At 45.4% G+C, this 22032-nt stretch overlaps 1 protein-coding gene across 2 annotated transcripts in view; it reads left to right on the top strand.

Annotated features, from left to right (window-relative positions):
* Positions 1-22032, top strand: part of CSMD2 (CUB and Sushi multiple domains 2) — a 660274-nt gene that overhangs the window by 512344 nt on the left and 125898 nt on the right. For both annotated transcript variants that reach the window (XM_060081981.1, XM_060081974.1), the window contains exons 29-32: positions 1714-1901; positions 12211-12405; positions 13418-13534; positions 16379-16492. In XM_060081981.1, the coding sequence (XP_059937964.1) occupies positions 1714-1901; positions 12211-12405; positions 13418-13534; positions 16379-16492 (614 nt within the window). The remainder of the gene's footprint in view (positions 1-1713; positions 1902-12210; positions 12406-13417; positions 13535-16378; positions 16493-22032) is intronic.

Genomic DNA, 22032 nt, shown 5'->3' with positions numbered 1-22032 from the left:
TGTGTTCCCACATGCCTGTACAGACTTTAGACTTTGTTGTCTTCACGTCTGTCATTTCCTTCAGATCCGTCACCGTCTTGAAGACGGGGTGATGTCCGCTACATCCCTGCATCCTGGGCACCTTGCACAGTGCCCAGCATACTGAGGGTGCTCAGATAAAACCTGATGATTGATGGAAAGCAAGGGCAGATGGAAGGCATTTTGGAAGTGATGGAGCCATAATTTGTGACCCAAATTGACCCACTCCCAAACCCTTCCCTGGTGCCCTTTGAAAGAGTCAATGAAGAAGCTGAACTATGGGAGCAAGAAGACCATACCACCCAGCAATGGTGGGGTGACCCTGCAGCTGACACCAGTGTGAGAGGGTGCTGTGTAGGAGGGAGGCCAGTGCACACCTGGCTCCACCTCCAATCTTCCCAGATCCCCGTCCTGTCTCTCTGCAGCCCTACCCCTTTTGTCCTAGATATTTCATGGCCTCATCTCTCTGCCATGTCTTAGCTAAAGGTTAGAACCGCCATTTTGTTCTCAGTCCTGCCAAGCGGAGTGTCTGAGTATCCTAGCCCTTGGTTGGGCTATGAACCAGTTTGCATCAGAACTCTATTCTCTGCAAACTCATTTACTTCTGTTGTTTCCATCTTTACACCTTTGATTGGCACCAATTGCCTTTGTTGGATGTACACCCAAGAGTGGCACCGCTGCATCATAGGGCACGCATATGTTCAGGTCTAGTAGATACTGCAAAACAGTTTTCCCAAGTGGTTGAACCAATTTACACTCCCACCAGTAGGATATGAGCGTTCCAGTGGCTCCACGTTCTTGACAGTCCTTGGTATTTTCCATCACTTTCATGCTAACCATTCCAATAGGGTAAATTACACTCAAAAACTCTAATATTCAATTTGCTAAGCTAAGACAGTTTGTAAAATGAGTTTTTTCCTAGACTAGGGTCAGGATTGCTGAGAAAGAGGCACACCTGTGAGAGCCAGGAGTGGGATGGGAGCAGATCCTGAGGAGAGCTGAGAACCAGCCCCAGGGTAAAGGAATAAAGTGAGGGTCCTTCATCAGAATAGGCCCCTTCCTGCCTGGGAATGGCTCGTGGCGTGGCTCTTTCCCCTCAGAAAAGGGGGTGCAGCATGGAGAGTATAAAGACATTAGAGGCAGGTAAGAGACCTGGGTCTGACCACTCTGTGTAGAGCTGGTAACTGATTTTCCCTTCTGTGCACAGTGTAGTAAATATAGACAACAATATTGTGTTATCATCATCAAACTTGCTAATAGGCTAGATCTTAATCATTCCAACCACTAAAAAGAAACGATAATTATGTGATGTGTCAGAGGTGCTAATTATTGCTACAATGCCAATCATATAACAATGGACAAATGTATCCAATCAACATGTTGTATGCCTCAAATTTACATGCCATGTCAAATATATTTCAATTTTTAAAAATATTTTAGCTCCAGCTAAAATAGGTTTTCAACTCCAGCTTTCTGGACACCCGATGCTAGAATCTGGTTCCTCCGCCCGAGGCTGCCTTATCCATCTTCTCTCCCTACTGGGAGGTCACGGGGGCTTCATCCTCCCCCTCCCCACCAGTAGGTCTTGGGTTGGGCGCTGGTGGGATGGAGGCCCTGTCCTTCAGTCGAACCCGAGGCCAGTACCGTCTTTATTTGACCTTAGTGGGATGGGGGCGGGATGTTTTTGTTCCCCAGCTTTAACTTGGAGCCTGGCTATGACTTCCTCCATATCTACGATGGACGGGACTCTCTCAGCCCCCTCATAGGAAGCTTCTATGGCTCCCAACTCCCAGGCCGCATCGAGAGCAGCAGCAACAGCCTCTTCCTCGCCTTCCGCAGCGATGCGTCAGTGAGCAACGCCGGCTTCGTCATCGACTACACAGGTGAGGGCCCCGGGAGCAGAGATGACGAGGGCCCAGGGAGCAGAGATGACTGAGAGCAGGGCCAGCCAGACCTGGCCAGGGATGGGGAAGGTGTAATGTGGCGAGGAGAGCGCTGGACGGGATCACAGGGAGCCCGCTGCCACCTGCAGAGCCCCTGCCTCTCTGTGGCCCTCTGGGTGGCTTAGTCCCTCACACCCAGGTGCCCCAGGCCTGGGAGAAAAGGGGCCTCACGTTCTTCTTGCACCTCATTTCTGCTGCCACGTCACTACTCCCCTTCGCTCCTTGTTCTGTGAGGATCATGCCTAGGTCTTCTTGAGTCTCATAGCCTCAGCTCATGCCATCCGCTGACGTCTTCATTGCCACGTGCCTGCATTTGCTGAGGGTTCTGATATGAGGCTCAGTCCTCCTCTCTACCCCAAAGCGTCCCACCCTCCTGGATAACTTCAGCACCCATGTGGACAGCCCATCCAGCTCCTGGGGTCACAGTGCCTGGACCTTTGTCGCAAGGCCTTTCCTCGGCTATCCTCTAGCTCCTTGTCATAGACTGGACGCTTTCTGATACTTCCTGATCACATCTTCTCATCCCTCTAGCTATCCCATCCTTTTATTCTCATTCCACTTTTAGATTAATGAAGGCAAGCTGAAGAGTGTGAGGGTCGAGAGCCGGGCTGGCAAATTTTTTCTTAAAGGGCCAGACGGTAAATAGTTCAGGCTTGTGAGCCACACAGTCTATCTGGGTTACTCAGCACTGCCCTTGTAGCATGAAAGCAGCCAAAGACTGAACAGAAAGCAATGGGCATGGCTGTGTTCGAATAAAAATTTGCTTACAAAAACAGGTCTTGGTCCCTGCCCAGTCAAGAGCATTGACAGATCAAGTGGGTGCATGGCTTATGTTTGTTGTGTGGCCTTGAGCAAGTTATTTAACCTCTCCGAAACTCCATTTCTTCATCTGTAAAATAATGGTCAAATAATTCCTACAGCACAGAAACATAATTGATGAGTCCATGCATTAAAGCCCTTGGTCTGGGCTCTGGCATCTTCCAAACATTTTGTAATGTTCACATGGTAGCAGCAGCAGGAGTATCCCAGGCTCTCGAGCACTCCACTTTCTTCTACTCTGCTATTCTCTTTTTGACCTTTTCTTCTTCTCTAACGACCCCAGGCCCCATTATCCAAATCCTAGCTCCATTTTTTTCTTGATTTGTGAGCTTGGCAAATTATTGTCTCTTGGAACCCATTTCTCCATCTATAAAATGGTGGTAATAATAGTTATATTGCAGAAGATATTTTATACGTATAACTGAAATGTGTGAGGATAATGCCCGATATGGACTAAACACTCTGTAGATCCTGTTGAGATGATCGATTTTATTATTGCTACTGTAACCCAAGTTCACCCAGGCCTCATCAGCCTGTGTGTACAAATGGGGTCACAGTACCAGTTAAAATTAAAAAGCTCCCAGCTCATTTCCCCCACTTGCATAATGTGAGACCTCAGCAACCTTTTAAAGTGTCCCTTAATTAAATATTTGTGGCAACTCCTGGGAATATCTCACACGAGCTCACAAACAATCCCAGTCATAATGGCAGTTAACTTAGCGCCTGCCAACTGCCAGCACTGTCCTGAGCAGTTCACATCCATCAACTCACCGAAATCCTCGTAACTCTCCATCACTTGCTGTGTGTCAGATACAGTTCTAGAAGATGCTTGGTGTGCAAGTTAGAGAATGTTTTGCCTGTGGTCATCTTTTCTCATGGGGCTGCCCTGGGAAGTGGATACTTTGCCATCTTCTCTTCCTCCAGACACCTGCCATTGGATAAACCTCCTGTACTCAATCTCCACACGCTGATATCAGAACAAACACAGTCACAAGTTGTGGAATTCTATCCGAAGGCATGACTTAGACTCAGCCTGGGAACCCCATTGCTCCACCCACCACCATCCCCACTGCCGTATCATCATCATCATTTCATTATTATTCATCTCTTTAATCACACTGTCATCAGTCCCCACAATTTTCCTGCCCCCAGATCCTTCCAATGCCTAAACCTTGCACAACTGCATCTTTTATTAAATGCACACTCAAGTGGCTGAGCACAGCCAGAAGTCACACAAACATGGCACTTGGAGCCACCACAAGTGATATCCTTTAACCCCAGCCAGGCCTTAGCAATGACCAGAGCCACACCTGACTCGTCCCACCTGGGTCTTCTACATCACAGAGATTCTAAACTTTTACCCCAGATGTCACCACTTCCAGCCTCTTACAAGATGACTGCATTTCATCATCCCTGGTTACAGTGGCCACTGGGAAGAAACTCCCTCAACTTCCTCCCTGGTCACCTTGTTCCTGGAAAACTGGCTGTGGCCACCTCTCCCCCAAGTCTTCTCCATGAATCCATGTGCTAGAGCTACACTTCTAGGTCCTCTTTCCCAAAGAAGCCCCTTCCACGTTCAGCTGTTGGCCCAAGACCATATCTAGAGGGGTCCTCAGATCCAACACACAGCTCCAGAGAATAAAGCCTTCCGGGCTGCCATCTGAACCAGGCAAGCAGCTGAAGGAGACCAGTTACTGGGGAGGGGGGAGGGACAACCCACCCACGCACCCTCTACCACCTTATGAGGATCTGTGGTACAAGTGCCAAATAAATGTGTCTGCTTGGGGTGGGAGGTAACTGGTGAGAACTGGAGCTGCCCTCCTTCCTTCCTTCTCAGATTACACACCTCCTAACATGGGTGATCCCTCTACTATGTTACTAGCCTCTGGTCAGGTAGCCCATTTGATGGAGCCCAGGGACACCCTGTCTTACCCCATGGTCTCCTTCTCCATATCCCAGGATCCCTGGATTCCTGGAATGGGTCTACTCTGCTACTGGATCCCAAGGACTAGACGACATTCTCCCATGTTTAATATCTGTATAGGGGAAACTGCCATCACTTATCACCTATATGGGTTTAAACAAGTTACTTAACTTCTCTGACATCACTTCCTTGTCTGTCAAAGAGGGACAGTGACACCATATGAAGGGGTTGTTGTGAAGGCTGGTCAATAGGCACAGCACCTAGCAGCGTGCCCCTTACCAGTAGGTAGTTGTCACATACTTTGATCCAACTTCTTCCATTCCATTGCCTTTTTTTCCTTGGTGATGGATATTTCATTCATTCTGCCCTTGTTTGGAAGGGAAAGCCTCTCTTCATGGGGCTAGCCCAGTAGAATGAAGTAGATTTTCTTTTCTATTTATTGAAGATATAAAGTATGAATTTGATGTTTTGTACACACATATATATATGGTAGTGTGGGATTTATATATATACATATATATATATATGAGTGTGGGAAATATATGAATATTCCTGATGTATGTGTATGTGTGTCCTGTATACTTCTCCAATCCATGGCAAAGAATTTAGACACTCTACTCCCTGCGAGTCCATAGAACACCCTGGATAGAGATGGTAGCCCATGGAGGACTTGCACACTGAGGCAGGTGTGGATTCTTAGGAAAAGAAGAATTGACCTCCTCTATCTAGAAGCCATCTTCTGTCCAAAGGCAGAGAGATCCAGGGCTCCACTAATGCTGAGGATCTGGGTCTCCTAGGAGCTGTGGCTTCAAGGGTTCTGCTCTGGGAGTTGTTTGAGGACTGACTTGGAGAGGTGTTGCCAGACTCAGCTGGGCTTAGCCCAGTGAAAACCACTCTCTGACCTAGGTCAACTCCTCCTTTGACCCAAGGTGAACAGACCAGGAGCCTTTCCCCATTTCCCACCAGCTTCCCAAGGGGGAAGCAGAAACAGTTTCATCCCATCTTAGTGAGGGATCATTTAGTTCATATCAAGAAACTCACTCAGACCAACTTAAGCAGAAAAAAGAGCAATTTATTATTAAAAAATGTGAAAAACAAACACTTAAACCAACTTGAGGCAAAAAGAAGACTTTATTATAAGAAAACAACTAACAGCCAAACTGATTTAAGCTAAAGAGCATTCTGTATTTTAACAATACAGATGATAAACACTCACTCTCACTTAACACCGAAAGGGAATACATTTTTAGAATACAAGAGCCCAAGGACAGGAAGCATGACCTCCCAAGGGGATTACAATCAGGATGGGAAAATCGGAGGTTGAAATCACCCTCCACCATCTCCAGGGCCACTCCGTCTTCTCCCTGCTCCTTTCTGAGTACATGCTACATTCACCTTTCTCTGCAGGTCAATTTTCATTGCTTCTCCATTCTCCTAGGACAGTAGGGCTTCCTCACTCTTGGCTTTGAATCACTTCCCAGTTTGTAGCCCAACTCCAAATCCCAAAGGACCATCAGATTGACAAGCTTAAGTCAGGTATCCACTGAGTGGTGTCATTAGGTGGATTAGGTGGTGGATTAGGCTTTTGCATAAGGGGCAAAGGCAGATCAGGCATTTTGATTCATTTGTTCAGTCAATAATATTTATTGGGCACCTACTATGTGCCAGACACTGCTATAGGGGCTAAGAACAGAGCAGGGAACAAAACAAAGTCCCAGCCTCCATGGAGTTCACATCCTAGGCTGACAGGCATTTCTACTACAAATGGGATGTTGGAAGCCACCTGACTACAAGGCAAAGATGGGTGGGTGGGGTGGATTTGTAGATGTCTCTGTTCCGTTGCTCCTGGAAGGTGGCTGTGCTGTGTTGGTCATCTCTGGGCAGGCCTTCTGAGAGATGATTCTGAATGCAGTCATGTCAACTGTGGATTTCTATTACACCATGCTCTGGCACACTTCTCATCTGAATGCAGCCTCCTGGGTAGTTTTACCCTCTGCTAGAAGGATGCAAGAGGAAGGAGGAGGATCCTGTCTTTTGAACACAGTTATTAAAAATGAGTCCCAGGGAGGTTTAGTGTCTTTTTTCAGGCCAGAGAAACCAATAGGATGGGTGGGAGGGACCTTTATTCTTATCTTGCAGCAGGTGTGGTAGCCTCCTCTTGGGGAGGGAGGGACAGGCTAGGACATCCATACACGTGTCTAGTAAATGTTCATTCATTCAACAAATGCTTATTAAGCTCCTCCTTCATGCCATGCCCTGTGCTGGATGCAGAGGACACAGCGGTGAACAAAAGTGTCAGGGTCCCCACCCGAGGGGAATGTAAAGGTGAGTGAGGGAAACAGACAGTAAATAAGGAGACAAACAAGAAGCAAGAAGCATAAGTTAGGAAAGAACAAACTATCCTAAGAAAGAGAAATGGGGAGCCCACTTCAGAATGGTGAAGGCCTCGCCAAGCAGGTAACACGTGAACAGAGACCTAAAGGTTGAGAAGAAACCCCCTGTGTAAGAGCAAGAGTGGGGAGGGTTTCAGACAGGGGGATGAAGAGTTCAAATCAAGTGTTAGAGAATCGGAAATAACTCAGGAAAGGCCAAGATGAGTCAACTTTTACTGAAAGGTACTAAAAAGTACCTATTTTCTCTTTCAAGCCCTTGGAAGTAACACTGTAGGCCAAGGAATTACCACCGACTTTCCACATCTGCTCCTGCCATGACTACTCCCACCACCCAGGTCTCCCATGGTCTGTCTTTCTAAATTCAAGATCTCTTCATTTATGCTTATTTCAAAGTAACACGTTTGTTGGAAAAATTCAAATAATACAGAAGCATATAAGATATGCTCTAAAAACTTAACATCTCCCAATACTACCATCCCCTGAAGTACCAATATTAATGGTTACCTCATTCCAGATGTTTTATATACATATAAATAATGTACATGCTATACCAGAGGTTGGCAAACTTTTTCTGTAAAGGACCAGAGAGTAAATATTTTTGGCTTAGCAGACCAGATGGTCTGTGTTGCTATCAATTCTGCTGTTGTAGTGCTAAAACAGCCATAGACGATATGTTAAACAAACGGGTATGGTTGTGTTCCAGTAACACTTTATTTACAAAAACAGGCAGCGAGTCAGTGGACTGCAGTTTGCAGATCCCTGTTCTATATGAATAGGGATCACACCATATATACTAATCTGTAACATGGCTTGGCTTTTTTTTTTTTTTTGCTTTGTTTTGGGTTTTGCCCAGCAATAGATCTTGGGCATCTTTCCATGTTAGTAGTCAAAGACGTTTGCTATTCTTTTCAAAGGTGCTTATATTTCAGTGGATGGCTCTAATCCAACCTTTTTAACAAGTTCCTTCCTGTTTGGGTTGTTATTTTCAGTATTTTGCTGTTACGGTGTTTGGAAATGGGCCTTATCTATTAGGACAAAAAGAATCTAGTTCTTTTTATGTTCCCATTTTGGAGGGCTTGGGGTTTATTTATTATCATCATCATGCTGTTTTAGTCATTTAGTTTTATCATTCACAGCTGAGCTCTGGTTTGGCAGCCTGAAAACCTCATTTTGGTTTTAATTCTACCTCTTAATAGTTGAATGGCTTGGAAAACTCATTTAGCCTCTCTGATCACCATGTTCCTCATCTATAACCGGAACAGAGGCATACCTGGCCCTGCCTGCTTCAAGGGCTATTGTGAGACACAAATAAGATAACAGATAGGAAAGTGCTTTGAAAATTATGAAGTGATATTCCTGTGTAAGGGGCTATCATCATTATCGTTAGCCTTGTCGTTATTATTAATGTGATGAGGCTTGGAATGATGAGCTCTTCTTGCTCTGACATGTGAGCAATGGTAGAATAGAATCTGTAGTTGGATCATTGATGTGGTTATTGATTTTCTAAGCCTGGAGTTGTTCAGCCAATCAACTCAGCATCCATTTATTAAGCCCTTATTATGTGCCAGATAGAGCCCTAGTGCCAAGTTCTGTGCTAGTTGCCAGGGTCATGAGAAGAATAGATGATTGATTTCTGTCCTCTAGGAGTTCAGAACCCACTAGAAAGAAATACCCTTAGACAACCTACCAAGATAATCAAAGAAAGAGAAATGGAATTCTTCCAGAGAGAAGGCAACATTCAGGACACTTGCTCAGGAGAGGGTGGTGCTGAAAAGTGTAGGAGTTTGCCACACAGAGAAGGGAGGAAAGGACTTTCTGACACAGTGTAAAGTTTGGGGCAGTCATACCCAGCTGGGTACACTAGTGTGCCAGGTACCCAAAAGCACAGTTGTTTATATGCGGTAGAAGTCTATTCTTCTTCCTGTAAAAGAAATCTGGGTATTGTCATCCAGGGCTGTTGAAGTGGCTCCACCTAGGCTCCTCTTGTCTTTCTGCTCTACCCTGCTGTGTGGTTCCCATCCCCAGGGTTATCTCAGCATCCAAGGTGGTGACTGGAGGTCCAGCCATCATGTCTGAGTTCCAAACTGTGGGAAGGAGGAAGGGAGGAAAGAAGGAAGGGTCACTGAGCATTCTCTCACCTGAGTCACCTTCCCTTAAGCAGCCTTTCTAGAAGTCCCACACGTATCCATTTAAGAAATATTTATTGAGTGCCAATCATATGCCAGGCACTGGACCACAGCAATGAACAAAACTGGAAAACTGCCTTTGTGGAACCTACATTCTAGTGGAGGGAGATAGAGAAAATAAGGTAACTATATGGCGCATGAGATAATATTGACCTCAGTGCAGAGAAATAAAACAGAGAAGGGTGATGGGGAGTGTTGGGGAGAGGAACATCACAGTTTTAAAGAGCTGATCAGGGAAGTGTCATTGAGCTAAGTCCTAAAAGAGGTAACAGGGGAGCCGTGCGGATGGGGAAATGTTCTGTACACAGAGGTCAATGTGATTGGAGCAAAGTTAGCAAAGGGACAATAGGAATCAAGGTCATAGAGGGGAGGACTGGGGCAGAAGGTACAGGGCCTTGGAGACTTGTAAGGATTTTGGCTTTTACTCTAAGTGAGACGAAAGGCAATCACCTGACCTGACTGTGTTTACTTCTCTTTGGCCAGATCTAGCTGCCTGGGAGGCTGGAAGGTACATATCTTAGCTGGGGCTTTGATAATCTAGATAAAACCTGGGTTCCATTATAAGGATGAAGTGGGGGGTTGGATATTGAGTGCCACAGCTTGTTCTGCCTCTTATGAGCTATGTGAACTTGGTTCCACGTTACTTAATTTTTCTGAACTTCAAATAAGATTTGACCCAATCTGAATTTATAAAAAAGCCAGATGAAATAGAAGACCTGGTGACAGTTCCCTGTATCTCTGCAATTCACAAATGGGCCACCCAATGGTCATTTGCATTCTGGCCAGAGCCACTAAGCTTTGGGGGAGGACAGCTTTGAAGTGGGGGACAAGGTGATCCATCACAGGGCACACGAGGAAACCATTGAGGGGTCCTCTGTTAGGTGAGGAGCCATTTTCTGGGTCCCACTTGAGTTTAAATTTAGTAATGTATCCAGGACTGCTCCATCCTAAATAAGCTCTAGGCAAAAACAACGAGCAGGGCCATCCCACCATCAGGGCACAAATGCAGGTGTCATAGACTTGACTGAATTACAGACTCTGAGTCCCATCCCATCAGTCAAGGGGCTGATTGGCAGCTGAGCAACACCCTCAAGGTTATGACTGCCTCTTATACACGCAGCTTAAAGGTACCCAGGTGACAAGGACAGACCTCAGCAAAATTCCTCCTGACCTATTCATCTCTGAACTCTGATCCCTTCTGTTCTGGGTCTTTCCTCCTTAAATCTGCTCTTTGAATTTCTGGTTCCTTCTGCAAGGGCTGTCGGCACCTCTTTGTGAATCCCCATCTCTAGACCCTTCTGCAGTATAGCCTCCAGGGTTTCGATGGTATCCTGATACTCTGTTGCATTCTCCTGACACTGCCCAGCCCTGACGACAGACCTCTTGACCATCAGTGGTTCGGGAACAAGGAGGATGAGGAAAGGCAGAAGTGGCTGGATGTGAACATTGGCTCCCAAGAGCTGTTTGGGATTTCCAGCTGCTGGGGAGGGAGGCTGTGCAGTGAGTGTCCTTCTCCAGAGACTTGGAGCCCCAGCTAATACTCTCAGTGGCTCAGGCAGCATCAAGTTCACTGTTGTCCAGTGCCAGGGACAGAGTGGATGCAGTGTAGGTGCAGCCATGGTATGCCTGATTGGGAAGACATATAAGCATCAGTAGTCAAATGGAAAAATACTGCTGTTTTAATAAGCTGGCAAACACTCAGTACCCCAATGCAAAGCCCTGGAAAACTGCATTGGAGGTCTGGACTCATCCCAGGGGCTAAAATGGGGTTTCCTACTTTCTTCCTAAATCTAAATATCAGTACCCATACACTCAGAAGTGCCTGCAAGGCATGGATATAACAGCCTGCAAAGCTGGTATCAGCTCCACCTACCTACCCAGCCAGCAACACAGCTGTCAGCAAAAGAAAGAGAAGAGAAAACATCTCCAAAAGCGTCCCTGCTTCCCACACAGACAGAAAACCAGGAGGCCGCCATGTTGAGTGTGCAGGATCAAAGCTGAGCAAAGGTGGACTGTGCCTAAGCACTGACCTGCACCACAGGGACCCGGTCACTACTGAGACACAATCCTAGGACTGTCATCTCCCACCAGTCAGAGCAGCACGTGCCTCCCCGGCGGGAGGAGTGAATCAGGGCTGAGGGACAGCCTCAAAGGTGTAGCCGCAACTCCCTCCTTTGTGCGTCCGGGCAAGAATGTGGGGAGAAGAAGGGAGATTTCACTCTCCAAAATGACTTCCAGCCCTAGTTTCTTTCTTTTTTTTAATTTTTAATTTAATTTTTATTTTGTATTGGAGTAGAATTGACCTACAATGTTGTGTTACCTTCAGGTGTACAGCAAAGTGATCCAGTAACACATACACATATATCCATTCTTTTTCAGATTCTTTTCCCATACAGATTATTACAGAGTATTGAGTAGAGTTCCCTGTGCTGTACAGTAGGTCCTTGTAGATGATCTATTTTACATGTAATAGTGTGTATCTGTTAATCCCAAACTCCTAATTTATCCCCACCCCCAAACCTTTCCCATTTGGTAACCATAAGTTTGTATTCAAAGTCTGTGCATCTGTTTCTGTTTTGTAAATAAGTTCATTTGTATCATTTTTAAGATCCCACATGTAAGTAATATCATACGATATTTGTCTTTCTTTGTCTGACTTACTTCACTTAGTATGAAAATCCCTAAGTCCACCCATGGTGCTGCAAATGGCATTATTTCATTCTCCAGCCCTAGTCTGTAACCAAATTTAGAGAGGTTTCCAGACCTGAAGAGAATACACCCATCGGCCCCAAATCCCCATGTGTTCTGTGGCTAATCAGAGTCGGGGTCTCCCCATAGGTGCTGTGCCCTGGGATTAGGCCACTTATGAGCTCTCTGCGTATATGTGTCTGTCTGTGTATATACGTGTTTTTTTTTTTTTTTTCCAGAAAACCCACGGGAGTCATGTTTCGATCCTGGTCCCATCAAGAACGGCACGCGAGTGGGGTCCGACCTGAAGCTGGGCTCCTCCATCACCTACTACTGCCAGGGGGGCTATGAGGTGGAGGGTTCCTCCACCCTGAGCTGCATCCTGGGGCCTGATGGGAAGCCTGTGTGGAATCATCCCCAGCCAGTGTGCACAGGTGCTGGAGCCCAGGGCTGGGATGGAGGGAACTAGGGCATGCCAGAGGCAGAAGGGGCTGGAGGCTAGGGGAAGGGGCAGGCAAGGACATGGGCCTCACAGGAGGGCTCCTTGGGTTCGCCATGAATGAGAAGGGCTGGAAATTCCCCAGGTGTACCAGTCCCCGTCAATGGGTCGTCTCTCTCAGAGCACATAGTGTCCTCATCCCCACTCCAATAGATGTCCTCAGCGGTGGCCCAAGACATGCCAGCAGCCCACACCACAGAGAGGGGAATCTAAAAGTGACCCTGAGATTGTTCCCAGTCCTAGGGGAAATCACTGAGAGTTCTGATGTATAAAACTAAGACCAGCAGGGTGGGCTAACTCCAAGGGCAGCTGGGTTAGCCATGGGGTCTTGACAAAAGGGATCGGATGGAGTGCTGGAACTTCAGGAGCATGGAGGCCACCTAAGTTGAAAAGTAAGGAGGCCCCTTTGTCCAGGTGGGAGAGGCTGGCTCTGAGGTCCACCCCTCGTGGGACTGGGACCATGGCTGGGTCACGTGAGCTGTTTGCTCCCAGCGGGCTATTCTGGGCAAACCTCTGCTCCTTAGTCGTGCAAACACTAAGTGCCCAGGTACAGACATCAGCCGTGGGGTGGCAGACCATCTCCGGGTCCCACCTGTAGGCAGAAGAGGTTCCTAAAGTGCTCCCCAGGGCTGGGCCTCCAGGGACCAATGCCAATGTCACTAGTTAGAGGGCAAGGACTGGCCAGCACCCAGGAGGGCCCTTGATAGCATTGGGGGTGGGGGTGGGGAGTTCAGGCCACATGCCAGGCCAGGGATGGATGTCTGCGGGCAGGGCAGGCAGGGCAGGGCATGTCCCCAGAATTCCCCTCCTCCACATTAGTGGCTTCAGACCTCAGAGCAGCCCCACCAGGGCCAGAAGGTCAGGCTGAGAGTGAGCAGAGACGGAGGGTGGACAGCTGATGAGAGACCCATGAGGTCACCTGACCCTCTACCTGATTTCTTTTTCAGCCCCCTGTGGGGGACAGTATGTGGGTTCAGATGGAGTGGTCTTGTCCCCTAACTACCCCCAGAACTACACCAGTGGACAGATCTGCCTGTATTTTGTCACCGTGCCCAAGGACTACGGTATGGATTTTGTGTATATTTGTTTATGTTTTCCAGCACCTCCCAATTCCACTCCAAATTGTTTCCACTCCTATTGTGCCAATGGGCCAAGCAGTCTCCCTCAGAGGACAGCTGTGTGCTGTTGCTCTGCAGTGGGCTGTAGAGCACACTCCTGATACACACAGGAGGAAGGGACCAGTGAGACCTGCTGGAACCAAGGGTAGGGTGGTTAGGAAGGGTCCAGCCAGGACAGAGGGAAGGCAGGGTGCACCGGGGACCCCCTAGCCCAGCCCGGGTCTGCATAGAGGTGCTGGCCGACTGGGAACCCAGGGGAGGGTGGTGGAGGGCCAGGAAGAAGGGAAGGAGTGGGACTGAGCTGGACTTGAACATACAGGTGAGGGAGCTGGGCGCCCCATCATTCCACTGTTCTGTCTGTGAGCGGGAGCCTGGTCCAGCAGCAATTGGTAGGATGAGCAAGAAAAAAAGAGAGGAGCAGGTCAGGGCCCTGGAAAGGCAGAGAAACCTCCAGATTCCAAGAGGCCCCGGAAAAATAAGCCAGCCTTGTCACCTGGTTAGCAGTGGGACAGTTAAGAGTCCTGGCAGCTCTGGAGGATTCAGGAAGTTCCTGAGGGGCACAGGCTGGTTGTACCCGGGCAATCAGTGACTGGCCGGGCTGCTTTCTCCCTGGATCTCCTCTTTGTAGGAAGAGGAACAACTATTTCTAAACAGAGTTGGCATTAGTGGGGTAAGGGTCATCTATATATCCTGACCATCTGAGATGAGGCAGCCTGCAGAGAACTGGCTGCTTTTTCCCAAGAGATAGGATGGACTGAACCTGGGGCAAGGCCTGATCATTCACCAAACATTTATTAAGCACCTCCTAGGGACCTCGCACTCTGCTGGGAACCAGAGCTGCAGAGATGAGAGAGACGTGTTTTCTGCTCTCTGTAAATTCCCAGCCTCATCTTTACCCACAGCTCTTGCCATTGGGCACCACTCCCACACCAGCACCTGCACACTCGTGTGCGTGGACACACACGCTCCCCAGCACATTCATGTGGCAGGAGCTTTTGACCTGTAGAATCACAGGTAGAAAAGTACTGAAAGGTTGTCCAATCCCACCTGCCACCCGGAGCCGAATCCTTGATAGCTGGGCTGCATACTGTACTTAATTCCTCCAGTAATAAAGAGCTCACGCCTTTGCAGGCAGCCAGCCCCAAGGCTGGGCAGTTTCACTGGGCTGGAACCTGTATGTGGGGAGCTGATTCTAGGAGGGGTCGTGATCTGTCCCAAGCATGTTCTCTTTTTTACTGATGCTAAGCCCAGGGATCTAGGTGCAGATTTTTGCCTCAGGTCGGAAATACTTGTCCCCAGCCTGTGTCTCAGCCTTAACACCCTCTCCTCATAGATCTTTCTTTGATCCCCTATCTGAAGTGGACTGCCTTGCTTTATCACTTTTCTCGCACTCCCTCTAAAATGTAACACTATCTGAAATTATTTTGTTTATCTATTTGCTTAAGTGTTTTGTTTTGTTTTTTCACTTTTGACTGTCTCTTCCCACTAGAATGCACACTGTGTGAAATCAGGAACCTTGCCCATCCTGTTCACCTCTGTAGGGGAGAGTGTGGAAATATCCCTGCCACCACCCCTCACTCAGTGCCCATTTTCACGGCACCAAAACAGGCTCTCCCTCCTTCTCCTCTGCCCGTGAGTTGAGAGCTAAAAATCTCTCACTCCACTCACTACTATACTCATCATTGCAAATGCTTTCTTTCCGCAGGCAGTCAACTCCATGGTCTAAGTCCCTCCCAGCCTCAACACACACACACACATGCACGTGTGCACGTGCACACACACGCACATGCATGCACATCTGACTTCCTATGTGCTCAAGGCTTAAGCCAAAATAGAGAAGGGCTTACCCTGGTACTTGCTTTCAGATGCACCCAGCCAAATGGGAGACCAGTGCAGGCAGAATGTACCAGGGTCTGAAATGGAGCTGTGCCCCCCCATGGCCCCACAGGGTCAGTAACCCCACCCCCTCCAGCAGTGACTGGCAGAGATGGGACAGTTGAGGAAAGACCCTGTGATAGCCATCCAATGGCAGGGCCCTTAGGTCTTGTCTGAAAGGGGACTCCTCAAGGTCATGGTCCACCAGTTTTTCGTCCCCCTCCCATGAGCTAGTTGAGTGGCCTTGGGGAACTCAACCTCTGAGCTTCAGTTTCTTTGTCTATAAAATCAGATATCTGGAAGAGTCAGGGTTGAAGAAGATGACGTGCATGGCAAGCATGGTACCCAGCACAGAGTAGGTGCTCAATACATGTCATTTTGCCTCTTTCCTTGGATTTGCCAGAGGGAAATGAGGTAGAGATGTTTGCCTATTCCAGGGACAGTCGCTCCTTCCTTAGGAGAAGGCTGCTACTCAGCACCCTCATTCCTCTTAAATGTGTGGGATCTTGTATCCAGGGGATGCCCTCATTGGCTGGATCTTTGAAGAAAAAGTGAAGGAAAATACAGGGTCCTGAGATCAACATGGAACATGGGGGAAGTTACGGGAAGCTATTCCTTTTCCTAGAGTAGCTGCTGCCACTGCAACTTGAGAAAGGACTAGGGTTAGCCTGGCTGCTCGTGCAGTCCACAATGTCATCTTGACCTGTGTGGAGAATGCCAGCCCGACCCTTCCCAGGTCCCCGCATCCCTGTGCCCAGTGTCTAATCAGCCAGTGGAAAGGCTCAGCAAGCAGTTAGCCCCATGAACCGACAACCTCCTCTGAGGTCGCCCTGCTCCTCCAGCTGTCCAGGGCTCCCCCGCAGCACGGCCGCCCAGCCTTGCCCCTGAGCTCTCTGCACCGTGTCTCCTCCGCAGTGGTGTTTGGACAGTTTGCCTTCTTCTACACGGCCCTCAACGACGTGGTGGAGGTGCATGATGGCCACAACCCGCACTCCCAGCTCCTCGGCTCCCTCTCGGGCTCCCACACAGGTACCCAGGGCTGGGCCAGCACGGTGAGGGTGGTGAGCAGGGGCGTCGAGGGGAAGGAGGAAGGAGGCCCTGCGAGCAGGGCGTGGCCACAGGTGGAGCCACACCTTTGTGTTTGTCGTACGCTGCTGCTGTCAGCTCCTGATGACACCACATAGAAGGAAGCTTCAGAGGCTACCCTCACCCCAAGCTGTGTCTACACCCCACCCAAGTGGCATAGCATTCCCCTGTAGGTTGATATTGAGACCCAACCTGTTTTTCTAATGATAAACGTGTTGCACTTCCATTGTAGAAAACTTAGAGGCAAGACAAATTAATTGTATAGAGAATTAAAATAAAAACCACCCCGAAAGAACCACTGAAAAGGTGGAGTGTATTTCCTTCCAGTCTTTATATCTACTTGGACCTAATCTTTTACATTTTTTATTGAACACAACAATATACATTTTTATTAAAATGTTCATTGTGAGCATTTCTCTTTTTATTTTCCTCTGTAATAGGATTTTTAAATGCTGCATAAAAGTCTATCATATAGTTATTTAAAATTTATGTAATGAATTCTCTATTATTGAACATTTAGATTGTTTTCTTATTTTTCACTCTCATGAATAGTAATTCAATATAGTATACATATGTCTTTGTATACATCTCTATTACCTTAGAATATCTAGAAGTAGAATTGCTAAGTTAAAGGAAATGTGTGATCTTTAAGGCTTTTTATAAAGATTGTCAAATATCGTTCCAGAAAGTTCTTGCCACTTTGTTCACCAACAAATAAGAGGGCATGGTTTTGCAGCTCAATAACAAAAGAACAAAAAACCCAATCCAAAAATGGGCAGAAGACCTAAACAGACATTTCTCCAAAGTAGACATACAGATTGCCAGCAAACACATGAAAAGATGCTCAACATCACTAATCATTAGAAAAATGCAAATCAAAACTAGAGTGAGGTATCACCTCACACTGGTCAGAATGGCCATCATCAAAAAATCTAGAAACAATAAATGCTGGAGAGGGTTTGGAGAAAAGGGAACCCTCTTGCACTGTTGGTGGGAATGTAAATTGATACAGCCACTATGGAGAACAGTATGGAACTAAAAATAGAATTACATATGACCCAGCAATCCCACTACTGGGCATGTACCCTAAGAAAACCATAATTCAAAAAGATACATGTACCACAGTGTTCATTGCAGCACTATTTACAATAGCCAGGACATGGAAGCAACCTAAATGTCCATCGACAGATGAATGGATAAAGAAGATGTGGCACATATATACAATGGAATATTACTCAGCCATAAAAAGGAACGAAACTGAGTTACTTGTAATGAGATGGATGGACCTAGAGTCTGTCATACACAGTGAAGTAAGTCAGAAAGAGAAAAACAAGTACCTTATGCTAACACACATATATGGAATCTAAAAAACCCGTACTGATGAACCTAGTGGCAGGACAGGAATAAAGACGCAGACACAGAGAACAGACTTGAGGACACAGTGGGGGAAGGGGAAGCTGGGACAAAGTGAGAGAGTGGCACTGACTTATACACACTACCAAATGTAAAATGGATGTCTAGTGGGAAGCTGCTGTATAGCACAGGGAGATCAGCTCGATGCTTTGTGAACACCTAGAGGGGTGGGATAGGGAGGGTGGGAGGGAGGCTCAAGAGGGAGGGGAGATGGGGGTATATGTATACGTATAGCTGATTCACTTTGTTGTACAGCAGAAACCAACATAATATTGTAAAGCAATTATACTCCAATAAAGGTATTTTTTTAAAGGGCATGTTTTATTCTCACAAAAACTAGGTAGTTAAGAAAACAAAAACATCATCAGTTTGAAAAGTGAAAATGGTATCTCATTTTTTAATTTGCCTTTTTTTATTACTACTTAGGTTAACCTTGTATAATGTAATTATTGGCCCATGAATTTTTTATTTGTGAATTTACTTGTAAATTAGTGTTGATTTTCTATTAGCATGTATTTTTGTATGTATTTAGTAGAGCTCCATATTATTAGAAGCTATATATATTACATGCCATAAAAACTTCTTATCTATAGTATATGCTATGAAAAACCTTCCCCTATAGTTCATCATTTGCCATTTACTTTTCTTCAGGTTATGTTTTAATGTCAGAAAATCTAAATTTCCCATGATATTAAATCTGTCAATGTTTTCTGTTATAGTTTTCTCCTCTACTTTTCTGCTGACTAAATATTCCTCTGGGTTTTCCTTTACTTTTTTAGTTTCATTTTTTCTTTTAATACCTTTGGAATTTATTTTGATTTATTATTTGAACTAGGGAACACCTAACCAACATCTTGCAAATTTAGTTAATCAGTTGTTCTAATGGAATTTTCAAAATACCAGATTCACATATATTAAGTTTTTATAAAGTTAAAGGTATGTTTCTAGCCTCTGTTTATTCTTGTATCAGTATCAAAAAGCTTTAATTAGTGTAACATTATAATAATGTTTAACACTATAATAATTTTAAACATATGGTACTGTAAGTCCCCATTGTCATTCTTGATTTTGAATTTTTTTATTGATTATTCTTGCTTAATTTTGCTTCCAAATAACTTTTAGAAATATTATATCAAGTTAAAAAAATTGCATTGGAGGGCCTCCCTGGTGGCGCAAGTGGTTGAGAGTCCGCCTGCCGATGCAGGGGATACGGGTTCGTGCCCCGGTCTGGGAGGATCCCATATGCCGCGGAGCGGCTGGGCCCGTGAGCCATGGCCGCTGAGCCTGCGCGTCCGGAGCCTGCGCGTCCGGAGCCTGTGCTCCGCAACGGGGGAGGCCACAACAGTGAGAGGCCCGCATACCGCAAAAAAAAAAAAAAAATTGCATTGGAATTTTCATTGGAATGCCATTAAACTTATAAATTAATTGGGGGAGAACTCACATGGTTATAATAGTAACTCTATTTCCCATTAGGAATATGGTATGTCTCTCTATTATCTTTTGAAAGAAACAAACAAAAAAAAAACCTTTGGAAAGGTGCTATAATTTTCATTTAGGCAGTATCCATTTTCTGTTGACTTTATTTCTAGATATTTGGTGGAATTTTTGTTGCTGCTACTGTAAATGAGTCTCCCCCCAGCATCACCTGCCGGCCCCACCATTATATTTTCTAAGTGGTCTTTGCTAGTATATTAGAAGACTGATATTTGGGGTATATTCATCTTGTAAAGTCATTGAACCCTCCATAATAATGCTAACACTGCCAACTGATTCTCCTGGGTCCTCTAGGCAAGAAGTGATATCGTCTGAAAATAAATCTGTCTCATTATTTTATCTCTTTTCAGTAGTTTTTCTTTTATTTTCTACCATGGTTATTGGTCTAGTCAGGTATATCAATGTTAATGTTTTATATGTCAGTAAAAAAATCTATTTTGTGGGGCTTCCCTGATGGCACACTGGTTGAGAGTCCGCCTGCTGATGCGGGGGACATGGGTTCGTGCCCTGGTCCGGGAGGATCCCACATGCCGCGGAGCAGCTGGGCCCGTGAGCCATGGCCGCTGGGCCTACGCGTCCGGAGCCTGTGCTGCACGGCGGGAGAGGCCACAGCAGTGAGAAGCCTGCGTAGCAAAAAAAAAAAAAATCTATTTTGTGATTATTTTAAATGGAACAAAATCACTTACATAATATCCTATGGTGATGTTTAATCTCTTTTGTATTAGTGGTTATACACAAGAAGAACAAAATAATCTGAAGAAAAATAGGAGGAGAGATGTCATGAAACAAAAGCAGAGGTTAATTAATTAGAAAATAATAACAAGCTCCACAGACTGAATGGTATATTCATAGTTGCCCTTTTTTCTCAGCTGGACCAGAAGTTTTATATTGTTTAGTTTGTTTCATTTTGTTGGCTTCATTCTGTTTCATATTCAACTTATCAATTCTTCTGTAGACTTTGTTATTGTTTTCTAATTAATTGAACCCCGCTTGTGTTTCATAACGTCTCCCCTTTTTTTCAGATTATTTTATTCTTCTTGTTGTAACTTTTTGAATTGAGAGTTTTATTTATTTTCTCTGTGTAATAAAGAAGCATGTTTACAGCATATATATATTCACCTCTAAGCATAGTTTTGGCTTCATGCCATAAATTTTGATATGTACTGTTTTCATCATCATTACTTTCTAAATAATCCATGATCATGATTTACTCTTTCTGCCCAAGAGTTGTTTAAGGATGTCTCTTCTTTTTCCCCAAGAACCTGGATTTTGTTCCCGTTACATTTAAACATTTGTGTTAATTTCTATTTTTATTGCCAGGTAGTTAGAGAATGCGGCCTGTACCATTTCTACTCTGGGGATTCAATGAGGTCCTCTCAGTAGCCAAGGACATTTTTTTTAATTCCTTAATTTTCTGAGAAGAATGTGTGTTCTCTGTTGCGTAGAGAGTCCACGTAGAGAGAAGGGGCGAGCTCAGGCCCTGTGGTCACACTGCCTGGTCTCTAATCTCAGCTCTCCAACTTGCATGCTAGGTGCTTGCCATCACAATCCTTGGCCACTCTGAGCTTCAGTTTCCTCATGTGCAAAGTGCAAAAAGTAAAACTTCTACTTCCTAGATTTACTGTTAGGATTCAGTAAGCTTTGTAATAGCCATTAGATAAGTCTTACTCATTTTTATTATTCAAACCCATTATGTCAGGGGTTCTCAATGAAATGGAACACCCCACACATACACACTCATCCAAGAGTGTAAATCAGGATTTTGGAGGGTAAGATGCTTTTTCAAAATCTCTTGATAGATAGATAGACAGATATAAGTATATCCATAGATATAGAAGTATAAGCATAGGTACAGGTAGAGAGATAGGTATACACATAGGACCTGTAGATATAAATATAGATATAGGTATAGGGATAGATAGAAATGTAAATGACCAATAGAAATAGAAAGAAATAGGGATAGAGATAGATGACTGATAGGTGGATGGATGGATGGATAGATAGATGGATAGATAGATAGATAGAGAAATAGAAGTATAGGATCTATATACATTAATATCAATATCCTCAGATCATCTCTTATTCCTCATATAGAGAAACACTGATGATGAGCCTTTGGTGCTGATGGGAGTGAACTGTGTCCCTGTCCCTGAGGCTGGGCTGGGGGAGAAAAAGAAAAGCTTGAAGACCACAACTCAACAGTCTTCATTTTGTTTTTCTATTTATATATCAATGAGAATGTTGTGTGAAAGTATCTGCCAGCACAATTGTGATATTTTGTTGTCTTCCTGTGTTTCTAACAATTTTTTATCTGTCTTTGCCTGATTTATCTTTTCTCATTTTCTTTGAGAGTCTTTTTCTTTTAAGAGGAAGTTTACTTATAATTGAAACATGTGGCCTGCTATCTGTCACCTTGTTTTGTTCGTTCTGGGGTTTTGTTTGTTTTGTTTTGTTTTGCTTTTGCTCCTTCACGTTTCCATTCATACCTGACCCATCTCTAATTTCCAAGCTTTGCTGATACATTTGGACTTCATCAATGTTATTAGTAATTATTTTATAATTATGGACTTCTTCCC

The sequence above is a fragment of the Mesoplodon densirostris genome, chromosome 2 (assembly GCF_025265405.1).
Source record: "Mesoplodon densirostris isolate mMesDen1 chromosome 2, mMesDen1 primary haplotype, whole genome shotgun sequence".
Classification (NCBI taxonomy): domain Eukaryota; kingdom Metazoa; phylum Chordata; class Mammalia; order Artiodactyla; family Ziphiidae; genus Mesoplodon; species Mesoplodon densirostris.
This window is presented reverse-complemented; position numbering and strand designations above follow the sequence as displayed.